This window comes from Rhamphochromis sp. 'chilingali', assembly GCF_963969265.1.
Source record: "Rhamphochromis sp. 'chilingali' genome assembly, chromosome: 20".
In the NCBI taxonomy this organism is placed as follows: Eukaryota; Metazoa; Chordata; class Actinopteri; order Cichliformes; family Cichlidae; genus Rhamphochromis; species Rhamphochromis sp. 'chilingali'.
The window spans coordinates 5933211-5960471 of NC_137947.1; the positions used below are offsets into that span (position 1 = coordinate 5933211).

A 27261-nucleotide genomic window follows, 5' to 3' on the forward strand; every position below is an offset into this window, starting at 1 on the left:
GGTCTTTATACTGGCTGCCTGTCCGTCAGAGGATAGACTTTAAAGTTCTGATGCTGGTCTATAAAGCTCTGAATGGTTTAGGACCAAAATACATTAGTGACCTCCTGACCCAGTACGAACCTTCCAGATCCCTCAGGTCATCTGGATCCGTTTTTTTTTATCAGTTCCCAGAGTCAGAACCAGACACGGAGAAGCTGCATTCAGCTTTTATGCTCCATATATCTGGAACAAACTCCCAGAAAGCCTCAGGTGAGCTGAAACACTCAGTTTATTTAAATCCAGGTTGAAGACTCCCCTATTCTCAGCTGTATTTGAATAAAGCACCAAATCCACACTTTTAAGCTTAAATTTCAAAACTTATATTTTAACTACTGATTTTATCTAGTGTTCTGATTTTATCTACTGTTTTTTTAAATCAATTTTAAATCATGCTTTTTATTGTTTTTGTTTTTTAATGTCTCTGTAAAGCACTTTGAATCACCTTGTTGTTGAACTGTGCTATATAAATAAACTTGCCTTGCCTTGCCTATGGTTGGGCATGTCTCTGCAACATGCTGCACTTCATGGGAAACCAATTTTCTTTTTTTAAATTAACAGAATATGGCTATTTCCATTGTAAATATTTCCATTGTAATATATTTTGTTAATTTTGTTTCCAATGAACTGCAACAAGTTGCAGAGAAAGAGTGATGTAACATCTGACTGCAATCATCCTGAACTACGCATAAATTTCCTTTTGACAGAGATGTAAGGAACAACAATGGTTAAAAAAAGAAACAAAACAAAAAGGGAGTTTTTCTAAATTGCAGTAAATTATACAAAAAGCATATCAGGACAAAGTCAGAAAGACAAACAGTCGCTCAGAGATAGACCAGTTTAGTCCGATAATGGGTGCAGTGACGTTAGAAGGCAGAGCGGTAGTGTTTTCTGTGCGCTGGCCCTTTAAAACGCGCCGTGTTTTCATTGGTAAGGTGACGTCAGAGCACTGAAGGACTCCAGCCTATCCTCTCTAAACAGTGAAGGCAATGGTCCTGGCAAAGCGTCCTGCCTTAGGAGGGAGACTTTTACACTGCACAAAAGCCAGGGAAACACTCGTCGCTGGAATGAACCAGAGCCCTCCTGCACTCGCCGTGGATTAAAACCGAAACTTTTACGATGGCTCTGAACGTGAAAAAGTAGCGCGAGAAACAGCACGCTAAACCGCCACCGCCGCCACCACCACCAACGGACCTTCTACTGCAAAGCAACTCCTAGTAGATGTACGGCCACTGCTGAAAAATATGCTCCAGCCAAGCAACCTCAACCCGGGCTCCAGTCGCAAATTCGCAGTGTTTTAACCAGTTTCGTGAGACATTCACGGGCCTCTTCTTCACGTTGTTGTTGTTGTTGTTGTTTTTTAAAGGTTCTTACCTTTAAAGTCCGCTATACAAGTCCACAACCCACCTGAGAGAGAGAGAGAGAAATAAGAGAGAGAGAATTATGGCAGGGAAGCTGACAGCAGCGCAAGGCACAGGAATACTGCTGGTGACAGCCAACGTTGGATCCCTGTTCGAGGATGTGAGTTTCCCCATTGATAAACACAGTCTGTCAATGCTGTCTCTTCACGCCAATGCTTAGTTCTAGCTTCGTTATTTCTCCCGCCACACGGTCAACTCCGTGTCTTTTATCATGCTAAATAATATCAAAGCTGGTCACGACTCGTGTATGTGTCAAGTCGCGTGCGGTAGCTTAAACAGCTACTGTACCGTTATACCGGGGGCCCTCTGACAACCTTAAAAACACACCGTACACCCGTCTGTCTTTACGGGTTACGTGTTCAACATATGCAGTGACCCACTTTTTCTCTCATGTTTCTTGGGTTGGTTTCTTGCCTGCTGTGTATGCACGGCGGCGGGAAGATAACCCGTAGCTTGTTATTACTGTAGTATTGCCACTGACTGTAACTTGAGCTAATCAGGGATGCAGTAGCTGTTTACTATTTGAAGACTCACCCTCTAGGCTGATGTGAAGCAGTCTGTGTGCATCACAGTCAGTAAAAACCAAACATGCATCCTGTCTGTATCAGAACTGTATTTTTTATTATTATTTTTTAGTTGATGTGATACAGAGTGTATAAAATAGTCGTTATTCAGCTTTAAAAAAAACAAGTGCAGCAGCAACTGATGTTTTGCTCCTTTTCTCCATTCATGTCAAATGTGTCCTGCAGCCAGTGTTATGAATAACAGAGATGTTAGGAGAGCAGGCAGCATTCAGATATCCACTCTTGACAGTGCCACATGCACATGTCAAGACAGCAGAGACGTCTTATGTCTAAAATAGGTGTGTCAGGCCTTATTAGGCGTGCCAGTTGAAGTTGTTGAATGACATCTGTTTTGTCATTATTATGTAATTATCTTTCACTTGGTCTACGAAAGTAGTCTGGTACCTGCTGGCACCAAGTTGAGGGGCAAACACTTTTCTGTCACTTTCAGTGTTGTGTCAGCACTGAGTACCCCCTCTTCTTCTTCTCTCACTCTTGTGAAGTGCCGATCCACAACATAAGGAAAGAGTTATCTCTCTGACTGGAGTAAGCCTATAAATAGCCTGCCACCACTCACAAGCACCAAGCTTTGGGTGTCCTGTGCTATTTTTCTGGCTTTTTTTCCTTACTAAACTCTGAATTGAAATGTAATATCCATGTTTCCTGCTTTGAGTGGGTGTGCAGGTCACGCATAAGGCAATCTAGTCTCTGATGTGTTTGCATCCTTATGATGAATATGTGGGCTGAATGAAGTCTTTGTTAACTGCTTTTAATACCGTTTCCACTTTTAGTCTGTTTTAAATTGCGCGCTAGGAAATGCAGCCTGACACTAATTCGCCAAGATGCAATATAAACTGTGTCAGGCCTTCAGAATATGCATGTATAGTACGATATCATCTAACTGAGTCTTGTCTTGAAATGGCAGATATTCTTTTTCGACCTTGCACTGCTACTGTAATGTTGCAAACATTACAAATATAAACCCATCACTAACAGATGTAACATGCAGTTGTGGTGTGATTTTAGCACGTAGAGCTAATCTGCAAGTATTGGTTGATACGCTGATTGTTTTTCTTTTCTTTTGGTAGACTAAAATTATAGGTGAAAGGCTTAAAAATAAGAACTAGATGACCGTGGATACTTGACAAGATTTGCTCAGTAAGGTGAGCTGATGGCAGCTGTTAGATCACGTCCTATTACGCCTGTGGGGAACCATATGGAAGGAAGCCTATGTCGCATTATTTTATTAGTCTTTCCGTCTAGTGCACAGTGGAGATGATCAAGGCAAAAACCCATATATGTGTAGTTACTATTATCATCATTATCGTTATTATTACTGTTATATTGTTATTATTGCCGTTAAGACAAATGTGCACCCTAGAAACCTCAATGTTTTATGTTCTTGTACATAAAGACAAACACACCTAAAAATTTATATTCTGTCATCGATTCAGATCAGTTTGTTCCTATGGCCCAATCACATGTGATGGTTCAAAAGGGCTTGACGGGCACATATATATAGACATACACATATTTTTAAAAAAAGGAGGGAAATCATGTCCTGAACTAGAAAAATGGTTTCTGACACTTACAGGCAGTTCGCGCGAGAAAAAAGTGGGGCTAAATAATAGAAACACAAAAAACAGTATAAAGCAGTACCTGCTATAAGCCTAATTTTTATTGTAAACAAACCGGTGTTGCTGTAATGCTGCTAACATTATGTTATATGGTCATCAGTCATTTTCAGACATCAACTTTTGGCCAGTGCAGTCTTTCTCACATGCATCACAGAAGGAAACGGTCCACTTCAGCCATGCTCGCAGTACTGGAAATGCTCTGTGCGGTTTAGGCGAGGAAGTTGCCCGAGTAGGGGTGCAGGATGCAGTGCTATAGCCCGCTCGCTAGCGGTGAATGCTGTACTATTTGCTGTACCTGTATTATTCGCATATTGGTACAATGTGACTTCACATTTTTTACTTGGGGAGCCGGCAGGCTGAATATCTACTATGATCCACTCCGACTGCAGGTAATATTTCAGTCCTTGTGTGCACCTCTGTGCTGTCTGCAGTGCATGTGTGAAAACAGCTCGAAACACCTGCCTACAGCCGCAGTCCCATTGCCAAGACTTCAAATGAATTTGAATCATTTTGATCTTGACATTTTACATCGAACAGGAACTTAAAAGTGTTTGGCTTTTTTTCAAAGCATCTAACAGTATTCATTTGGGTCTCGCAGTTTAAACCCATTCTCGTGGTCCATGCGATTAAAACCAGTGTTTTCTTGGTCAGCCTCGGTGTGTAATTAAGCTGATGCGATAACTGTAGTTATCAGTTATTGTTTGATAAGCATTACAGAATCGTCCTCGAGCTCAAGCCATTCGCTGTCGGCCTTGTGAACCATGCTCAGTGAATCCAATTATGGGAGCAAACACTGGTTTGTCCTGTGTTTAAAACGACCATCAAGGTTTACCCTTCATCTGTCTTTTGTTTTCTCACACGCTCGCTTTTGTGGCTCTAAGGAAGCATCCCTCCCCCCGTGGTCTGTTTGCCCTTTGACTTTTGTTGTGAATTGACCCCAGCACCACATACAACAGGACTCTGAAGTCTTTCTTCTTATTATTTATGTCCATTCAGTCCCGTGCTGATCCCTGTCCCGTGTCTGTTTCAGTCAGGTATTTTTTTCATTAGCATCGTAAAGCAGTAAAGTAAAGAGCCGTATTGAGGTTTCTGCCACTGCAGCTCAAATGCTGGCTTCCTGTGTAACAAATTTTCTTAATTTATCTCAACCATATATTGATACATGTTGAACTTGAGCATATTAAACTACTACCAGAAAAGGAAGCTATCATTACCGTATACGGGACCTGTTCTCTCCGGGCTAGGTTTTTATAAACTCTTCCCTTCCTGAAGCCACAGTGTGAAAACACAGTAGGTGTCCCATGGGTCCTGCTGGATTCCTGAGCCACCCTGTTTTGCATAATTAAGCACAGATGGAGATTAATGATCCCACTGAAGTGTAAGCTTGGTGAAGACAGGATAAAGGGGGAAAATAAATGAACTAATTGGTAATTGGTTTTCTAATTCAGGTGGAACAAGTCAAACTGTAGAAGATGCTGTAGCTGCACTAGTTTGGACCAATTCACACTTTATGCTTTTCTCTTTGCACCTTAGAAATAGGTGCCATTGTGTCTGAAAGGGTTGATGATTGGTTAGAATTAGTTAAGTGCCGGAGCTGAGCTCAATTATCATTGGGTAATCATGTTCAGAAAACCCTGGAGTGTTTAGTCTCTGTCTGTTAAAGGGGGACACTGTGCTGGCCAGACTTTGTTGCCATCAAATTATCCCGCTGTGACCTAGAGCTGGGCGATAGAACGATAACGATATGTATCGCGATATAACTTTTACTCGATAGAGAAATTAAGCTATCGCGATAGACCTCGCCGCTCTTGTCCTCTTAAAATAAAAAAAATAAAAAAAAGGTCAGCCAATCCAAACTAAGTAGCGCAGAGCCGAACCAATCACAGCCGCAGCGTCACGTCGCGTGACTTGTTACGTACAGCACAAGTGCCAAGCCGCACGTGTGTTTGTTTGGGAAGCAGCCAGCCACCGTACCGCCCGGGTAATGGAGGAAATGAGTGTGCCGACTAGAAAAATCAACCGAGCGTGACCGAAGAGAAAACAGATGATGGTTCCAATGCCGGAGAGATTGTCGAACGGAAGAGCCATAGAAGCTCCGTAGTGTGAAGGTATTTCGGCTATTTCAAGTCTGACAAAAAACAGAGTAGCGCGCACTGTAAATTGTGCCGAAAGCAAGTCTGGAAATACAATAAACTGGTGCATGCGTCACACTGTGCGCCACGTTATTGTTTCGGTGAAATGAATTTCTACAATACTGTTAATTCTAATCTCTGCAGTGTTTAAATGCTTACATATACACACAGTTACTGTCCGTCCACACACACGACTCTGTTCTGCTTCTATGCCCCAGCTTTGTTTACTTTTTCCCACCGAGGCTTCTAGACTTCTGATTGGCCAACATTTCTGCACGGTTAGGAATCTAGCGCCACCTGCTGCTTTGGCATGTTCATAGCAGCGTTTTCCTTCATTTCTGCCTTTACGTGTGGACGGGATTATTTTTTAAAACGAAAACGGAAAATCTCCGTTTTCAAAAATACCCGTGTACGTGTGGACGTAGCCTCAGTCTCTGACTGGAAGCGCTAATTTGTCATTCGGCTTTTGTCAGACTAAAGTAACTGTTAAAACTGTTTGAAAAGCTCAGCTATACAACAAGGAGAGATTGAGAATTTCCTTTTAGTTCTCAGTTTATTTGATATTGACAAAAGTTAGTCAGTTTTCTCTGTTATTCTGTAAAACAAACTAAGATTTATTTTTACAATTAATATTTTGTTTCTAAGTGGAATTGACAATTTAGTCTGTTTCGTTTGTTCTATTTTGAAACTTAAACGCTTTAGCGGCTGCCTTTTGTGTAGTTTGCAATATTTGCCTTTATTTATCTGAAAAAGTCTCATGTTCCTTAAGTACATCTACCCTGTTGAACTTATTATGGGAAATAAATATTTAAATAAAAACAAGCTGCTGATTATTTCACATTTTACTTGTGAGCAACGGCACATTTAAATCTTACAAATATAGTTATTTGGCTTATATCGTGATAGATATCGTTATCGCCTGAAACGAAAAAAACATATCGTGATATGAAAAAATCTCATATCGCCCAGCTCTACTGTGACCTCTCACAGCCCTGGTTTTTAATTTTTTCAGAGGGCAGACTTTTACTCCCTGTTGGGTAAAAGAAAAAATAACAGCAGCAAACTATTTCCAGAACATAACTCAGGGTTTTTTTTCTGGCTCAGAATATACTTTTGGAGGATAACTGCACGTGTAGACATGATCGATCCCAATTGTTGCCATTTTAACCCCTTATGACATTAAAACAAATTATGTGTAGGGGAAGTCTAAGGAATAAAATACATGCACTTATTTTGCAGGGAAAAATTTGGGATTAAATGGGTTAAGCACTGAATTTTTTTCCCTTTATTTTTGGCCATTTGATAAACCAAAATAAATGCTACGCTTGGGTAAGTAAGCCAGTATAAAACATGGTTTGAGCTTCTATTTCAGTAGTTCTGCCCAAATATGCATTAGACATGAAGAGTGCTACATAATATCACAAAAATGCAGTTGCTGAGCAATTTTCACAACCACAATATAGGCACAAACAGCTTTAACTTTGAAGACAATCTATATGAATTTACGGTTTGCGTCACACTTTTAAAAATTTAATCTACTTCTGGGCTAACATTATAAATTACAGGCAGCTGTGGAGGTCTTTAGGAGGCTATTGGAGCAGCAACGTCTTTGCACCCAACAGCCAGAAACCTCCAGGAACCACTGGCAACCATTTGGGGAGGTCGGGGTGGTCGTATCATTTCCCATTTGGTGGACAACTCAACGTGTTTCAAGATGGAGGATTGTCTGCAGTACAAAACTGCACACTCAATGGCATCACTAGTCGTTAGCCAATGAGCATGCAGTTTCAGGGTCAAGCCTGCCTCTCAATAAAGAATAGTTAAGTTTGTCTTTCCTAAAAAGAAATAACAGCAGCAGTCCACTTTTATCAGTGTTTTAGTGAAAAAATCCAATATTATGTCCTAATATAATATTTGGACATTAGCTGAACAGGGCTGTCTTTCTGTAATCTTTGTTGCTTTGGATGTTTCAATTTGACCTACAGCTCAACAGGAGCCCGATCGCCTCCTGTGTAGACACTGACTGGGGCTCCGAGGCTGCTGCTCAGCTAACGCGCTCCTCCTGCCACGCCTTCTGTGTTGACATGGTGTGTAATCGTGCTGCTTAAAAAAGTGAGAGAATGAAAAGGTTTCCGTTACGGTTCGGAGGAAACAATGTAGGTGTGACTTGAGTGTCCTTATCCAGTATTTAATCTCTGGTTTAAACTGAAAGTAATAGTAACTGAGAGATCATATCATGACTTCTGAAGATTTGTCCTTGGAGAGCTCCCTGTGATTACGCTAAATGATTAAAATCTGACAAACAGATGCCCATTTTTCAGCTACCTTACATGTAGGGCAGAGTTGTTACTGTACTTTACTACTACTACTATTGGCTCATCTTACTGTAGTTTTCATTCAGTTGAAATCCACTCTGTTTTTGATGACATATACATCTTTTGTTTACTCAGCCAATATAACCATATGGTGAAGCAATAAATTACTATGAATGTCCCCTTTTGTGGGTTCTGTCTTCCAACTTCTTTTCCATCTCGTCTCTTGTTTCTCTCTGTATCTGTCCTGTCCACTGACAGACAGCTCATTAGCTCAGGCTTTCACAGCTTGGATCCCACTGAGCTGGCATATTTACACCACTAAAAATGGAACAGAGCAGGAAAAAAAAAGCACCTGCCTCAAACCAAGAGGCTAGCTGCCAGTATTTTCAGTAACTATTACATCAAATGTCTGGTGTGGTGAGGAAGTATTTTTTGTTGTTACCCCACGCAACCTCTGCGTCTCATTAGAGGTGAGAAGCAAAGTGGTTAAAAATGCATTTTTCCTTCTGAACAAGCGATGATTTTGCTGCAGCCCACATAGACCCTGGAAGCTAAATATAGCTGCCAGTCACATGGCAGATGCTAGTGAATTCCCAAACTGAATAATGTAGTTGTGCGTTCATGGTGTGTATTTATAGTGTTGGCAATAGTAGTGCGAATGTGTGATCCCAGACGTGATGCAGTGTTGATAAGAGATGGAAGAGGAGGAAACTAACGATGTAGGATGGGGGGTTTTCTTCTTAATATCGGATCCTTTTTGGTGTAACCCGTGTTTTACCGAGGAGCTCAACGGCCCAGGACTGTGACTAAATACTTAAGCTGACTGCTTTATTTTTTCGCGTTTCTTCCGCTGCCAAAGTCTGTCCCAGTGTGTTGCTGCAGGAGTGGAAAGGTTTATGAAAGAAAGATCAGATGATGCTATTTTGGTGTTCTCCCTGCGCTAACCCTGCTCCATCCTGTCATAACGTGGAATTAGAATTTCAAAAAGGAAAAGATGTTGGAAGGAAGGCTGAAAGATGGCACCAAAAGGGAACAGCAGCCCAGACTTTCAAGTACCACATTTCTCTTATAGCACCAGTCATTGGTAAATGTGCATCTTAATATTAGTTATAGAGCATCCATTGTTGTTGTTGTTAAAACTTTACGATGAGAGTGCAATTTCTTCTTTTCAGTGCTACTATAAGAAACATACTTTTTTGGGAGGTGCAAAAGCAGATGCTTTTGTTGCAAATTACTCTTTGGTGGTACTGACAATGTATAAGGGTTTCGTGAGCCTGGTATCAGCAGAAAACCTCAATGCAATAAATGAGTGTTTTGCATGTTGTGAAATTTTACGCAATATTTGCATTAAAGCCTCATTTCAGAAGTGGAAAAAGTTGCTGCACCACAGACTGAAAAGGTATATCAGACATGCACGTTTGCCTCCTGCAAACTCTCCAGCCTGACCTGTTGAGGTCTGATCACTCGGACCACATTAAGAGGTGGTCTGAGCAACATATGGCCACATTCTTTCAGCACTGTGTGCTCGCTCACTCAGCTGACGTCTCACCTGCTAGTGAAAATCAGTGTATTTGTTTTTTATGCTAAGGCAAGAAAAACTAAGGCTCTTTAAGTGGATTGGGCTGCTTTTGTGGTTTAATAGGCCTGGATTGGACTCTGGACAGGTTGCTACTGAGTTAAGAAGGTACGGATGGAATTTCAGGAATCTGGCATTTGTTTTTTTTTTTTGCTAGAAAGAGCAATGTATTCCACAAGTTTGGAACAGGGAAGTAAGATGTGGACACCCATTCTGATGCCAGCGAACCTGTCGCTGTCCGCACGTTATCAGATCAGCTGAGGCGCGTGTGAATTTCTGGTATGAGCGCTAATAAACGATATGCTCATTTTGGTTTCCTTTGCACAGCCAGTCAATGCCAAGATGGAATGTTTGCCAGTCTCACCGCCTTGTTTCAACCTATCACTGTTACAGTGGGAACAATAAGGGAGTTGTGATCTGATTTTTTTTGTGTGTTATTCTTTGATGCACAGTTTTAACGGTTTCTTTTATTTTTGGTGCTTTGTTTGAATTTATTTTTGGAAACCACAAGATTTAATTAAAACCACTTTGGTGTGGTTTTTGGGGGGGGGTAGGGGTGTTGTGGAATTTCCACTGATCCCCTGAAAAGTCTTAAATGTGGTGAAAGTAAAATATCTTATTAGTAGCATTGCAGTCTTCAGTTTTATTTCGGGTGCCTTCTCTGCTTTTAGAAAGAGGTTTGAGACAAAGATGACCATATTTGGGAGATTCGCTGCTGCTGATGTCATGCGGCTTAAACAGTAGAAAAAACTCCCAGAAACCAGCCTGAAGCCTGAGTTTTGGATCACAGGGAGTTCTTGGCCATATGCAGATGTCATTATTTGAAGCTTTGCCTGTTTAATAAAAACCCTAAACACTATAACCACATATGACAGAAATTAATGCGTCTAAAGCAACAGTTTTGAACAATTAAATAAACCAGCTAGTCAGTAAATCTGCCCCAAACTCTGTATGAAAGTTCAGATGAAATTCTGACTGTGTCATATTGAATTTATGGGGCTTCTTCAGCTAAATAATAAGCTAGATAGTGCTTATTTTTAGTTTTCAGATAATAAAGTCTTCTTTTTGCTGTTTAATACCAGGTTTGGGTACCTGAGCAGGCAAGTCAGTTCAGGCCCAAATCAGTAAAAGTCTACATATGATCGTGTTGCTCATGCGGGGAACATGCTGTTTCCACCTAGTTTGCCTGAACAACAGGCAAACTAGACAGTAGAGTTTATATTGGGGTTCTCTTGGGGGAAAGGATGCACTCACAGTCACAGCCATATATATGAATCCAGATACAGGCTCTCGGTAACACATACCAGGAGACAGGGATTTTACAGTGGCTTGAGATGGCCACTTTTTTTTCTCCTTGAGGTCATTGACCCTACTCTGGAGGATTTGATAATGGTTTTGTGAAAAGACCCGGACAAAGAATGGCCAGGTCCCACTGGGCCCAGATAAGGGATAAGGGTGGGAGTGTTGATGCGGTGCAAAGGAAGTTTGGGTTTACTCCAAGAAACATAATTATCCCAGCTGGGAAAGCAAGTGAGGGGACAGCTCCCCACCCAGCCCCTTGATGAGTCTAAAGACTCATTCATAAGATTCCCAGAAGATACAAGAGTGATGGCTCATGAAACTCCACTCAGGATTACAGTAGGTTATGTGCAATGGGAGGAAAAAAGATCAATAATGTCAGATCCCAAGAACAGGAGACTTTCGATTTAGTGCAAAATTTCTATCAAGTCGCTGTGCAAGTCTTATTTTTGCTGACCTGAGCCAACAGGTTTATATTAAGCACAAGGTAAAAAGTAAACCAAATTTAGAGAGGTTCATATTAGCTAACTAGTTTATGATATTTACATGGTGAGATAACCGGGTTCTTTTAGCAAGCTGGGTTAGAGGGTTGGTAAGCTGGGTCATGTCCCACATAAAGTGTCCAGATGTGCTTCTTCTGCACATATTGACATTTTTCTGCAAAAGTAGTTTGATAAATAGTTTGGTTTTTAGCTGAGTTGGCGTGTTAAACTGTGGGTTAGATGACAGAAGGCATTTTATAACTACTACTAACTATTACTACAACTACTGCTCGCTTAATAGACAAAACAGAATGATCAGTGATGGAAAAAATTTGTTGTAGCATTAGTTCATTTTCCAAAGCAGCTCCGTGTCCAGACTTGTCTGCCTGTCGAGATATTGTATCAGAGGATATACGTTGCATATTTAGATAGTAACTCTGAGGTTTCTTTCTTTCTTCCTGTAAGTGAAGGTCGTTGCCCAATAATACAGATACTAAAAGCTGGCACTGATTGCAGGTTTTGTATAATGTTGCATGGTAAACAACAACAACAACAACCTTTATTTATAGAGCACATTAAAAGCCTAGGCATACCAAAGTGCTTTACAAAAAAACAATAAAATAATACAGTTAAGAGCATTAATATCAAATATAATAAGAACAGCAGACAATGTTCACAGTAGAAAGCCACTAATAAAATGGACTGCAGCACATAGATTATAGCAGACCCAGTGCCGCATGATAGAGAACACCAAAAATGAAGGAATAGTAAAAAGTTAATGCAATAGGTCGCAGTTAACAGTCAGCATTTAACGGGTAGAAAAGGCAAGTTCAAAAAGATAAGTTTTAAGGCGTGCTTTAAAAGAAAAAATAGAATCAGACTCCCGAATGCCAATCGGGAGGCTGTTCCATAACTCAGGTGCAGCAAAGGCAAACGATCGATCGCCTCTAGATTTCAACCGAGATCTGGGCTGAACTAACAATAACTGCGAGGATGACCTTAAAGCCCTGGCAGGGACATAAGGGTTTAAAAGTTCCTTAAGATAGGTTGGTGCAGTATTATTGATAATTTTAAAAGTAAGCAGCAAAATTTTAAATTGAATACGGTATTTGATAGGCAGCCAATGCAGCTCAGCAAGAACCGGAGTAATATGGTCAAACTTCTTGGTTTTAGTTAGAATACGTGCCGCAGCATTCTGAACTGTCTGTAATCTATGTAGAAGGGTAACATGGAGACCAGAATAGAGTGAGTTACAGTAATCTAGTCTTGACGTTACAAAAGCATGAATGAGCTTTTCTAAGTCATTATACGGGATATAGTGTCTGGCCCTGGAGATGAGACGAAGCTGATAAAAACTAGATCTGACAACAGCAGACACCTGTTTATCAAGTTTAAAGGAGCTGTCAAACAAGACACCCAGATTCCTGACAGTATCAGAGAAAGAACTAGTAAGAAAGCCAAAGGCATCTTGAAGTTTGGCGCGAAGGGCATTACTGCCAAAAATCATGATTTCAGTCTTTTTTTCATTGAGAATAAGAGTATTTGCCAACAGCCATTTCTTGACCTCACTCATGCACTCACGAAAGTTATTTAAAGATAAAGCGAGATCATCATGTAACTCAAAATAAATCTGGATGTCATCCGCATAATAGTGAAAAGCAATGTGGTATTTCTCAAAGATAGCGCTTAAAGGAAGCATATACAGTGAGAAAAGGGTCGGGCCTAACACAGAACCCTGGGGGACACCACAGCAAACAGGTACAGGGGAAGAGGAAGATGAGGCCAGATGTACCGAAGAAAGCCGATTGGAGAGGTAAGATTTGAACCAGTCCAAGGCAGTGCCCTTTATGCCAACAGAGTGCTCTAATCTTGCGACTAGGATGTTATGGTCAACCATATCAAATGCAGATGAAAGATCCAATAGAACTAAAACAGAAGGACGACCATTATCAGCCATAAGTAAAAGATCATTAAAAACACGAAGCAGCGCTGATTCAGTGCTATGATGTTGTTTAAAGGCTGATTGGAATTTATCATTTATATTATTCTCGTCCAGGTAGGTCTGCAGTTGAAGTAGAACCACCTTCTCAAGGATTTTAGCCAAGAAAGGAAGCTTGGAAATCGGTCTATAGTTGGCAAAATCACTATGATCCAGGTTATTTTTCTTTAAAACGGGTTGAATAAAAGCATGTTTAAGAACTGAAGGTACATAACCAGAAAGCAAGGAGAGGTTCAATATAGACAATAGACAGGGTCCAATTACATTAAAACAATCCTTGACTATACGAGATGGAAGAACATCATGTACACAATTAGTATTATTTAATTTCTCAGTTATACGCTTCAGAGTAGGAAGTGAAATTAATTCAAATTGATGTAAGGCAGCAGAACAGTCAGGATTAGACATACTGTCAGCCACCAAAGGAAGCGTAGATCTAAGAGATAAAACTTTATCTAGAAAGTAGTTTGAAAATTTTTCACAGAGACCTGGGGAGCACGAGAGTGGCATTGAGGGACGAGGATTCACCACTGAGTTAAAAATTTTAAATAGGATGCGAGGATTGTCACCATTAGAAGTAATAATCTTAGCGAAGAAGGCTGCTTTAGCCATTCTGGCAGCAGATTGGAATTTCGAGCGGCTAATACGTAAAATGTCATATGATGACTGGAGTCTATCATTCCTCCACCTCCTCTCATCGCGCCTGCACAAACGCCGTAGAACACGGACAGAGTCGTTTAACCAGCATTGCGAGTAGGTTCTGGGGCGTTTGTGTTTGATAGGTGCAATAGTGTTAAGAATCGAGGAACATGTAGTTAAAAAAGTATTGGTAAAATTCTCAAGTGTGTGTGGGATAAAACAGTCCGACATATTAAATGAAGAATTAACAAAAGATGTAGAGAAGTTGACCACAGTATCGGCGTTAATAGTCCGAGTAGGATGGAGAGGAACCTCCAAGTAAGGGTCAGTGATACCCAGGTCAACGTCAAAGATGACCGGGGAATGATCAGAAAGTCCAGTAAAGTGGTAAAGTTAGTTGCTAATCTGCGGTATGATATTCTGTTCAGCGTCAACCTTAATAGTGCGTTTATCCAATTGAAAGAACATCTCACATTCCTTTATTGACAACTTGTGATGCAGATACAGCAGCTTTGGCTTTATTTGTTCAGACTTTGAGATAGCTGTCTCTGAGAAGCAACACAAAGAAGATGAATTGTCCTTGTGCAGATTGAAGTTTGAATGCTAAATCACAGGGGCTGACAACTGTGAACTAACTGACACCTTTAATAAGAGCTTGACTACAAAAAATGGATAAAAAAAGTAGTCTGTTTTGATGTTTTCTGTGGAGTTAATGAAAACGTGTTTGCATCATTTTGACAAGGCCAGTGCTGGCGTGCAAGAAGGCCAACAAATGAGAGTAGGAAATGCAGTCCAAGTAAGGTGTTGTGCGAAAGTCATCTGCCACCTCGTATTTCTGTACGCTGTGTTAGACAAGTGGGAAATAGGTGCAGCAGATTATTGAAACTTGTGCAGATTATTAAGATTATTAGTTATTTTTCCCATTCTTTGTCAAGATGATCCCAGATTGCTTCAATAATGTTGAGGTCCAGGCTCTGGGGAGGCCAGTCGATGGCTGATAGTGTTCCATTGTATGTTTTTGTATCCTTTTACTACATTGGCAATGTGTTTGGAGTTATTGCCTGAAAAAATCAAGCTGCTGCCAGTTAGGTGCTTTTCACATTGAATTGCATGGGGGATCAAACTGTGAAGGTACTGCATGCAAACTTCTTTCTATTTTTTAAGGACATAACATACTGCTCATCTGCTGTAGATAGTTTCTAGATCCCACATTCCTTTTGTTGTCCTCCACTTGTCCAGTTTCCTCAAGTATTTCAAGGACACACTGTACATCATGCTGAGACGTGCCAAGTTTTTGGCTAAAAACTCTCTGGGAATCAATTGTTGGTAGAAAAATACTATTTTATGCCTGTCAAACTGTGTTATTCTTTGGCATTTTTCATAATTTCAGATAAAGAAATGGAAGCAAATAGTAAATAGTAATAGTGACACTTTCTAGTAACAAAGCGCCTAAAGTTGTCTTTTATGCATATGGACACACTGGTTCTTCCCTTAAATTAGGTGTCTTTTTTATATTTGAATTATTCATAGGCCAGTGTTAAGTGGCATAAAAAACAAAGACACTAAGAAAACATTCTTCTGATAAAAGCAACCAATATTCAAAGCAAAACTGAAAGACTCTCAGAAAGCCTGGAGGTCTGGCAGTGAGGGGGACACAAGACTTTTGCACAGTACTGTATATAATACATAAAGTACCAATATGATGATTTCTTAGAAAGCTCATAGATGTTGAGCATCTCCTTGTTTTGCATGTGATATTAGACATCAAACTTTTAACATCAGCACACGTGGGTTTCAGTGGAACCTCTTTCTCACCTGCTGTCTGTAAGTTGATAAAGGTGTTGCACACAGGGGATTCTGTCCATGCACCACGTGAACGGTTTCTTTTTTCTGTTGATGTGGTCGGAAAGTTCACAGCTCCTTGCTGACTCGCCGACCGTGCGCATTGTGTAGCAAACTGGGATCTTCTACACTCGATAAACATAAACCCAGAGCCAGGATTTTCTCAACATTTGTATTTGTGCACTAAAAATGTAGCAGAGTTTGCTGTAAGAGGTTTATGTTTCCAACAGCTTGCTGTGAACATGTTGGTGTTTATACCTGGAGTTGTGCGTGCAGTTTATGTTCAGTATTTTAGCTCGCGTCAGTGGTGTTTATCAAAGGAATTTGGCTGACTTTCATCTTGTAAACCCAAAGAGTGTGTTTTAAAGAGCTTGCTTAGCAACAGCAGGCCTTCTGTCCACTTATGCTTTTATCTATGATCCACATCCACTTCACTCACATGAAACTTTTACACTTACTGTTTGTTATAGTCAAACACTCACAGCAACACATGCTCACGTGTTTCTCTTCCCTGCTGCGTTTTCTCTAGGCTGTCGCGTCTGCTGAGGGAGACATACAAACTGAATGATTACAGAAGTGTTCATACCTCTTTTGTCACCACAGAAGCCAAGCGTCTTGAATAAAAGAGCTGTGGTAAAGGCTGAAAGGCAGGACCTGGAGTTTAGTCTGTCCTCCCCTGCCCTGCCCCACATCACCAGAAGCTGTAGGGTTAGGTTTAGAAATGGGATGCATGAAAATTGTGTGTTGGTCACAGAAAAGCTTTGCAGTGGATTCTTTTTTTTTTACATACCCTGTCTGATTATATGTTAGGGTTAGTAGTACTTCATTTTGATTTTCATTTTTTAAACAAAAATTATGTTAATTGAACTCTGTTTTTGTCATTACAACTTCTAATGTCTTCAAAGACAATTATGTCCTTGCCTCATCTTGTAATTTAACTGCAGCAAGCTGCAAAATTAAGGCCTGTATCGTGTGTTGTTTAAATGATTTCAAAGGTCAGTTGAATGTGTTGACTCTTTATAAGCCACAGCAGGATAGTCAGTCGGCCTGCAATAAAACGTCAAGCAGTGAATGACTGTTGCCTGTTGTGACGATGATGGTGATAACCAAACTGTGAAGCTGCGGCTGCTAAAATTGGTTTGAAGGAGGTTGCTGCTGCACACACTGATGAGTAAAAAGTAGGTTAAACGTTGTGATGTGAAAGATATTTGTAGTTCACTTTATTAGAAGTTAGCTGACGTTTTTTTTAAATTAGGATTTCTTTATCTACTCATTTTGTTTTGTTTTTTTGATGGCATCTTTGCCATCAAGATAGGTGAGATCAATACCCCATCTCGTATTTTTGATATAAATATAAAGTTAGGACTGGAAACTAGAGGAAACTGTCAATATGTATATATAAAGACAGCCCTCTTGCCTGGGTGAAGGGATATTTAAACAGAAGGCCCCTTCAGAAAGCCACATGGGCATGATCATCAAAATCAGAGTTTATTTTATATTGAATAAATACCCGAATTCAGACTTCCCCATCTTGGACGACCACAGCTCCTGTGAGCTCAGAGTATTGTCACATGAACTATTTCTCAGCTCAAAGCCGATATCCTGAGCCAAAAGCATAACTGTAGCCATAAACTGCAGAAAAAGACAGTGGATTGGAGTATCTCCTACCGAAATGCCGGCACCTTTTGTCAGGCGGGGTGGCGTGGACACCCAGCTTTGTGAACACGATAACTCAAGAACAAGAGAATGTAGGACTTTTAATTTGATACCATAGATGCATCGGCTAAAAATCTCAGGCGAGCGTTGGTGGTTTGATCCCTGGCTGCTCAAGTCTGCAGTTTGCATGCATAAGTATCCTTAGGAACATGCAGAACCCCAAGTTGCTCACTGACAGTTTGACAGAAACGTAAAGTTTGGACTCGTGAGCTTTAATGCCTCGTCTCTCCTTGTGTCTACATGCCTCACCAGCTGGGTTGTGCTTCTTCTCACTCGCTCTATGCCCTACAGAGACCTCTCCACTCACCATTTCCCTTTATCCTTTTCCCCCCATATACAACCAAGTGCACATTCCCAGCAGGACAGCTGTTTATTTAACCCAAAGCCTTTGATGGGAGAGCTCATTGTCTCTGATCCATGTACAGTTCGTGGGTGAATATTTCCCTGTTAAGGCCATTGTTTTTTTTTCTCCTATGGTACAAGTACAAACTTGTCTGGCCTGCTCAAGTCATTAAGCGGGGCCTGGTACTAACTATGCTTATGACCGTACTCTTCCTCCAGACTCTTAGTTCTTAAGGATTTCCTGCTCTGGAGACATACTGTAATGCAGAGCACCTGGATGCTGTTACTGTATGCTGTGCTTTCTATAAATATCAGCTATGATTAGGTCACACACATACATTTGAATGAAAATGCCTGTTCATGCATGAGTCAGAGTATTGCGTCGGTTAAAAGTGGATCTTCTGCCACTCACAACTGTGTCTGGTTTGCCTCAACAACTTGCTTGGCCATAATGGAACACTGCCTCCCAGTGAACATCAGTATCTGGCTGCTTGACATCCTCTGCTTCCCATTTAAGGCAAGACAAGAAGTACACTGATAGCACAATAATACACAGTGACGCTAATATGCACTCGTTACTTACTCTCCATCTCTACTGACGTAGCTTCTTTTACATTTCATCTTTCAAACAGGTTTATCTTTGCATCATTTGACTCTGGACGTTTGAAGACACGGCACAATGAAATATATAGCTTTTGTGGTTTTTGCCTGGTCAGTTGTCGTGCTGCATCCAGAACCTTCATGTTATTTCCTTCCCTCACATGTAAATTGAGAGCCAGCTGCAGAGGAGGATGGCATTGAGCGTTACTCCTCGGAAAGCTGCTGTGGTGTCGGGAGCTTGGCGTCTGCTTTAATTACTGCATCATTAGTCCTCCCACTCTCAGCCTCACTTCTGCAGGAAAAAAGAAGACCCTCAATTACTGTAGACCTGCATGCATTATTTGTTGACATTAGTGAACGTCACAATATTACTGTATATATAAAACTCAGACATTCTTTGTCCAGAAAATACTGATAGATAAACTAATAGATTATTAGATCATCTATTTGTTAATTATTATTTGGTTATTGTTGTTTTTTGTTTTTGTTTTTATCTCCAAACAGCATTACAGTCTGTTATAATCAGTTTTCTGTCTGTCTAATGGCTGTTTATGTAGAGGGATGTTTAAAACAAAGTCTTCTCTTCTTTTTAGATTTCTTTGCATTGCAGTCACTGTTGCCACTGTGACTGATACAGAATCCTGATTTTTTTTTGTATTGATCAGTAATCCTTTTGTACAGAAAGGTGCAAATAATTGGATCATGGGGTATTTACAGAGTAGTTAGCAACTTAAAGGTAAGAGACAGTCCCAGCTGCCGCAGGGTGAGAGGTGGGGTGCAACCAGGGCAGGTCCCCAGTTTGTGGCAGGGCTAATGCAGAGAGAGAGACAACCATCCACATTCACATTTACACCTATGACAAATTTAGAATAACCAGTTAAGAGAGCATGCAAACTCCACACAGAAAGTCTAAACTAATCTGTTATTTCACTACATGTTACTGTCAAATGTTACTGCCAGATGAACTACTTTAACTGATTTATGAGCCCAGCAGTGTTACCTATCTCAGGTCTAAGAAAGGTTATTCACACTGTGGAATTCAGACATTACATTAGTTATATTATTTATTCCCGTGCTTTTCTTTTTCATGAGGTTTTCACACAGTAATAGTCATCCTAAAGCAATAATGAAATAACATTAGATGTGACACAGGATGCAGCATTTATCACACTAATAGTGGTCACACAGCTGAAAGCAGGATCATCTGCAGCTCTGTGCTGATGTTTCTGAGCTGTGAAGGACTAAGCTGGAGTGTGACCACTCCCTGCAGATTTCCCCTTTGTTTCAAAAAATGGTCACGGGGGCTTTGCCAGTTTTCCATGTGTGCCTGTTTGTGTTGCTTTTGTGTGTGTGTGGTCCCCCCGCACTGCCTTATCACTCCCGGCCTTTCCACAGGGTTATCACTTGGTCTTCCACTACCGACAGTAAAGTTTCCACTGCGGACAGCTTGAACAATACAGACCCTCCCTCATCTCCCCACCACATCTGCTCTCCTCTGGAAGATATATATAGACCTCGGCAACCACAAACATATCTTTGTCTGAGACATCCTATTATTATTTCTTGTCTTGAGTCTCGAATGTCACAAAGATTTCCTCCTGCAGCAACAACGGGGGAGAAGTTAATAAAGAAGTAAAAACAATCAAGCAAGGATTAAAGTCTTATTGGACTCTAAATAAAGCTGCTTGTGCAGTTTTTATGGCAGTTCTCTCTGTGATGCATTTTAAATTGAGCTTTATTTCAGTAGCAGCATTTGGATCTACACCTCTGCTTTATCAGAGGGCCATCACCTGCTTCAGTGGGCTTCACTGATAGAAGAAAGATTTGCCACTGGAACATTAAAGAGGTGTTTGTAACATGGATGTGAGCAGCACTGAATTGACAGGTCACAGATTAAAAAAAAAAGACTAGACAGTCACACACATACTTATGTGAAGGGTTCTCCTGGCTGTTTGCCTGCTGCCTGTCAACACTTGCTGGCTTGTAGACAGGCATCTCTCAGGCTCTACGGGCAGGCCAGGTCTTAGGTGCCAGTTCACGTAGCAGCTGAACAGATGGTACCGTCTCCACCTTGCCTGCTTCACGGATTTTTATTACCCAATTTGGCCAGCAAGAGGCTGGTTAGAAAGGGAGACAAATGCCTACTAAAAAAGGAATACATTTATTCACCTGCTAATGCTGCTCATTTAGATTTTATGGGTATGTGCTTTAGCTATAGCACAGGTGGAAACCTTTTTAAATCTTGTAAATAAAACTTTGAATGTATGTTTCTTTCCAAAGTCTGCTCAGCGTGTCAGTTGGGATACTGAAAAACATTCCACTGATGGCAGAAAAAAAAGAAAAAACACTGCTCGTATCATATAAACTGTCCAATGGATATAAAATTGTCTAACACAGAAGAGCGCACGGGTTTACAAGGGCTGGCATCAGTTTGGTGATTTTGTCTTGTAACACGTTGTTAAAACACTTTCCCTGGCTTGCTCTGCATGTGGCCTATCATTCTGATCTTTATATGTGCAGCAGCTCTAGAACAATAATATTTTACAGGCAGTGTGCTTTGACCTTTACACCTCTAGCTTAGTTCTGTGTCTAGTTAAAGTCGTTTCTCGCACTCGTCATTATCTGCGTAACTAGCTGATGTTATTGGCAGAGTGTAGCTGCAGTCACACAGTTGAATTTTGGCCTAATAAAGCACCTGTGTTGATACTGTAGCTCTATCTAGGCTATATGGTTTTAAGGACACAGTTTTGGGGCAACAGTGCTCACAGAGAAATGAGCAGAGAGATTTTTAAGCTCCTCCGCCCTGCTGTCATGAATAGCAGCATCTCTAGTCACCAGCAGACCTTTGTTTACTCACTGACTCTTTTATTACCCTAAAACAGGCATCGGGCTACTTTAAGACCATAGTTTTGTACTGGTCTGTTAGTGCCACCGTCACTCTGAGAGGCAAGATTTACTTAACAACCTTCAAGGAGTGCAAACAAAAGTTGTTGTTTGATTTTTTTTTTTTGGACATTCTGTTATATTAATAATAAGTTGATTAGTCATACAGGTAAGTTGATAATGATGAGAGGAGCAGTATAAGAGACGTGAAAGAAACTTGTTTTTTGCATTTCATGCCCGCGCAAATGTATCTGCAGACACTAACAATGAGAGGTGACAGCCAAAGACAGTGTCTTATCTGATTGGCTGCTGACAGAGGTAAAGTAGTGCCTTGAAGGGACACTTAAGAAGATAGCTTCCCGGGAATGGTGATCTGCTTCGCACCCTTACTGTCCAGCCTATTTTCTAGTTCCAGCTTTGCAGCTAGGAAAGTGAGCACCAGCAGCTCTATATCAAGTGACTGTGCAACTGCACCGCCTTCTGCCGTGGCAGATTAACACCGACGCTTTATCCTAGTCGATGACTGTTCCAGTGTAACTGGAAAAGTGTAACCAGTGTAACTGGAACAGTGGTTAACTGCGTCTGTTTGAATGTGAATGCATAAAAAGTAGACATTAGACATATTCTGAGAAATTCAATGACGTGACCTCCTGGTAGAGGTTATAGGGCTGCCTCTCTTTTGGAGAAGATAATTGTCCTCTACAGCAGCGGTCTCCAACCTTTTTTGCGCCACGGACCGGTTTATGCCCGACAATATTTTCACGGACCGGCCTTTAAGGTGTCGCGGATAAATACAACAAAATAAAACTAGTACCGGTACCGAAAAAAAGAAAATGTATTCATAACACACATGAAAAGACCCAGGAAAACGATAAAAACGATAACAAAATAACGCTGAAAACCGATAAAAACCCTGAAAACCATACATTTCACACCTGAGCCTCAACTCTCGCGGCCCGGTACCAAACGAGTCACGGACCGGTACCGGTCCGAGGCCCGGGGGTTGGGGACCACTGCTCTACAGTATAAACAATGGCCTCTAATTCTTAATTGGGTTTATTAGGAACTGTGTATTGTATTATTCTGGATTAGTCTTACTAATATAGAACAATGCACATATTTATAGTTAATCTAGGCACTGGAGTGGATCTGTATTAGTCCCGGGATCATATTTGATATTTTGGGGCAAGTGTTGTTGGCATGAATTTTTAAGGCGTTAAATACTCACATATAAATATACTTGATAATATTCTTATGATGTACTGTATTCTAATATTTAATAAGTTCTAACACTTAATTCAATCTTCTTCACCTTGTTTGAACTGAAGCCATTAGTAGAAATTAAACCAGATTAATTAAGTGTCACACTAGAGGAGCGGGGCCATAGCTATTCTTACTGTTCTCTAGCACCTAATGTTATTGTGATTAGTGTGCGCTTAGTCATTCATTGATTGTGTTAAGAGCTTCATTTTTGCTCACTGCACTGCAGCGGGGGTGAAATGACACTTGGCTGTAGGGTCAGTGTGAGAAACAGTCTAAAAATATTGGCTCTATAGCCTAAACCCTCCAATATCAGAGATTAAGGGGGCTTCTGTGCGTGTATGTGTGTGCACATAGGCACATCTAGTGTGTTTTTTTTTTGTGTGTGTGCCTTAAACTCACGTCCACTGAGGTGAAATGCACGTGGTCAGTTTTAGTCACATAATGTCCTGTGTATGTGACTCAGTGGAGATCTTTGCCACAGGCTGTGTGAGGTGGCTAAAACGGTTTTATTTTGTTAGCGATAACAGTCCTTGTGTCTAGCCAAAAGCTATTTGTGAGTTTGTATGAACTTGGCATCTGGAGCACAGAGATTACATGGAACTTTGTCTCTCAATTCCTGTTTACACATCTCTCATGATGACCAGTGTACACTCCTCATCCTGTCTGACTGTGCACACATTTTCATCTCATATTATTATATGTCTGCATTCTGCTGGAAGGCCACCAGAGAATGATGGGACCGAGCGCTAGACATGATTAGATATATTAGATGACGAATGGGACCAGGCTTAGGTAAACAGGAAACCGAGTGGTTGAATCTGTAAAACTGATGAGGTGTTTTGTGCTGTCTGATGGGCGATGCAGCCTGAAAAGCAACAGGGGCAACACAGAACGCCTTGAAATGGTGAATCATTTTAAAGATAGGAATAGAAATGAGCCAGGTCAGGATGTAGGTTTTGCAGCCTGCTGTTCCTGGGAACTTGTTTGCCATTGTTCAGGTGAACATTGTTGTCTTTGCATGTTCACATCACAGCTCCCACTCATCTATACGATCCAGGAATATGTGTGTCATGGTCATACTTTTCTTGGAAAGCGAACATTTCTAAATAGTATGCAAAATGTGAGTACTCTTAATTAGGGATGGGTATCGTTTAGGTTTTATCTGATACCGGTGCCAAATTGGTACTTTTGAAACGGTGCCGGTGCTCAAACGGTGCTCAAACCGGTGCTTAAAGAATGGAGAACACAAAATTGGTCCAAAAACCTCTCATGTTCAGCTGTTTTTTGTAAAAAGATAACAATGTTAGCCTTTTCTGCAGCTATGGGGCATATATGGTATCACTCTTGGCTGGAAGCAGTGCTTAAACAATGGAAAAAACACAAACTTTGTCCTAAACCTCTCATGTTTAACTGTTTTCCACTTTTTCTTTGGTCATTTTAGCCTTTTTGGCCAGGGTGAAGGGAGTATCTGCCATCAAACAAGAAGACAGCCGCATGTAGCTATGATGATGTTTGCTAGTTCACCTTACATGCATTAATGTAATAACGTAAATTACACTCGAACAACATGAAGCTACTCACGCAGAGAAGAGCGGCTGCTGCTGCATCATCATCCTCATCATTTCTGCTACACTGGCAGGGCTAGGGGCCAGGACTCTCCTCTTCGTGTTTTTGGGGGTAGTAGATGCGCTCGGTGTGAGGTCTCGCAGCAAGCTATCAAATACGGCGCATTTCTCGGCTTTTAACAAAATGCTATACATCGCTAGGTGTTTCATCGGATTCTTGGTGTTACCTCCTTTGACAGTATCACAGTATCAGCTTAAAGCACTTGTTGCAGGCTGCTGAGTTTGCATATTTTGCTGTGAAGTACAGCCAGACTTTTGACCGCTTCGTCTTGGACATTTTTAATCTGTAGCTCTGCTCTAAAAGAACGTACGTACCTGGCCCCGCCTACTATCCTCGGAAACGTAAAATGATTGGCTAGAATCTAAAGTGTATCACAGCTCAGGAAAAAAAGGCACCGAAATAAAGCACCGAAATGTGCGCTGCTTTTCGGTCTGGTTACTACCGTTTATGTCAGAACCGGTGCCATCATGGCACCGGACACCGGTACCCATCCCTACTCTTAATACTCTTGGGATTAGAGTAAATTGGATTGAAAGAAAATGTAGTGTAGAAAACAGCAGTTATTTGTATTCAGATTTTACAGGAAATACTGGCTTGAGTCTTGTTCTGAAGGCTGTGATAGTGGCACAGCTCTGTTAACAGTATTGTTGGTTGAGTGTTTTCCTATATATAGATTTTGGTGTGGAGCTCAGGCATATTAATGCCCACCAAACTCTATTTGGCTGTTGCAGCAGTGTTTTACATACATTGATTTTTTTTTGTCATGGTACCCCTCAATATCTTCTTTAAAGCTACTGATTTTGGTTTTTTACTATTTGAAATGTTATATTTTAAGTTGATTGCGGAACACCGATTTCACTCAGAACCTCATTATCCTTTTCTCACTCCTTAAAACAGCTCCTTCTGTCTGAACACGATATGTGAATAACAGGAAGGATTGGAGGCTTTATAGACTGATTCTGTCAGCTACGTTAGAACATATATTAGAATACTGATACATTTAGCAAATAGCTAAATAAATATATCCACACACATGCACCCCGTCTACCAGTAGCTGGTGTTTTGTGCCTCTGGTATACTTGCCAATTCCTTTCTGTGCCCCACTCATGTATGTGCCGGTCCATGTTAGCCGCCATAATGCCTGACAGGAGCTTCCATGTGGTACTGAGGCAGGTTATTAGCCGGTAGTTGGTTGGTGAACCTTCAGAGGGTCTTTGTCGACTGTCCGGCCTCCGGTTAGCCATTGTGGGTGTCCCTCATCGACTGGCAGCTGGTTCATTTGTACTGCCAGACACTCACGGAGTGCAGTCAGGTTCTTCAGCCAGTAGGCGTGAAGACAACACCATGTCGGGGGCCTGGTGCCTTCCTGGTGGAACACTGAGCTACTAGTTGTTTCGTCGTTAATCTGGATGCTGGTATGCTAAACCAAATATAAACAGTACCGTGGAAATGCCTATGTGAGGCTCTCATTGTAACTCTAGTGCAGATACAATGTTGCAGGTGAAAGCAGACCTACAGATTGTAATGTAGGCTATTCCAGCAAGACAGCACCAGACAATGCTTAACCTTGTTCATATACAGTACATTATATGATTAAGCCAATGTTAAATTTTCACTGTAATTACAGATATATACTAAACAACTTATTAGTATTCATAATGTCACTATTGTTTTTTTCCAGCTTCCAGCTCAGGTTTGGTAGGCCACTGGGTTTGCAGTACACTGAAAAAGCTTAACAGAGATGGAGATAAGTTTATATTTTTACAGTTGACCTTGTGTCAAAACTCAAGCCACGTGTGAGTTGACTCTGCATGTAAAAATGTGTGTGAAAAGCCCAAATGAGCGAGGCCTTACATTCTTCTGCACAACAGTGCCCTTGCTTTCATGGCAGGACTTTTCTTCATCACGAGAGTTTCGTAACTGGGCAAAGATGCTTACCTTCTCTTTTCTTACTTTCCCATCTCATCCTGTTTTTCAAATGACCTCTAAAAAAAGTTATTAAGTCCTCAAGCTGCCACATGTATGACACACTTAAAATATTCTTTTCAATGTAGGCTAACCTCATGACTTTCCCAACATCTCCTCTGTCATGTCAGTTCAGAAGAAAGTTTTGAAATTGAATTATGAAACAAATTGTGTCATATAAACTGTTACCACTAATTTCCAACAAAAAAAGAAGAAGAAATAATAAAGTGAATTTTATGAACCTTCCTTGCAGGCACCTCACCCAGGGATGGGCTTAGATAAATAACAGATCATGTGTTTTGAGTGTATCCAACTGAGGGCCCATAAGAGGGGCGATCCCTCTAGGGTGTCAGCAGTTCACTCTGTGATGTTGAAGGCGAATGGAAACCTCTTAAAATATCAACGAGAGGGGCCACAGAGAATATGAAATTCAGGAAGTCAGAAGAGGTGAAACTAAAGGAGAATACAGTTCAATTAGAGGGCAGTGGAGAACACTGTTATTCACCACCACCCATATCCTAACACAGGTTTCAGAAACATGCGTTTCAGCTCTGTTAACAGATGGTCAAACATCTTTAACAAGTGTGTCGTGTGTCCAAAATCATTGTCTGGCCTGGGTTTTAACCACTGAGAACTGTTGTGGTGTTTCTGACGCGTGACTCATTCACTGGGTCTGGTTGAGGTCTGGGCCCAGGCGCTGTGTTGTGGAAACCCAGATCCCTCTCTGCTGTTTATTTTGGAAGTTTGGTTTTCTGGCACCGGGTGAAGATCAGTGCCCAGAGGAGCTGCTTAAATGAGAGGACTGCTCGGGAGGTACAGTCTTCATTTGGACATATTTTGGACTTGTTTTTTGTCGAAAGAGCGGGGGAGAGTCTGCTGTGTCCCATTTTGGGCTTTGCCTGACGAACTGTGATGGATTTAACCT

At 41.0% G+C, this 27261-nt stretch overlaps 1 protein-coding gene across 3 annotated transcripts in view; it reads left to right on the top strand.

Moving 5' to 3' along the window:
• The first annotated feature begins 1017 nt into the window (after nucleotides 1–1017).
• Nucleotides 1018–27261, top strand: part of inpp5a (inositol polyphosphate-5-phosphatase A) — a 157197-nt gene continuing 130953 nt past the window's right edge. For 2 of the 3 annotated variants that reach the window (XM_080868670.1, XM_080868671.1), the window contains exon 1: nucleotides 1018–1557. In XM_080868670.1, the coding sequence (XP_080724796.1) occupies nucleotides 1480–1557 (78 nt within the window). In that variant the 5' untranslated portion in view covers nucleotides 1018–1479. Of the gene's footprint in view, nucleotides 1558–5594; nucleotides 5766–27261 lie in introns of those variants that run through there. The other variant, XM_080868672.1, reaches the window with a different exon arrangement.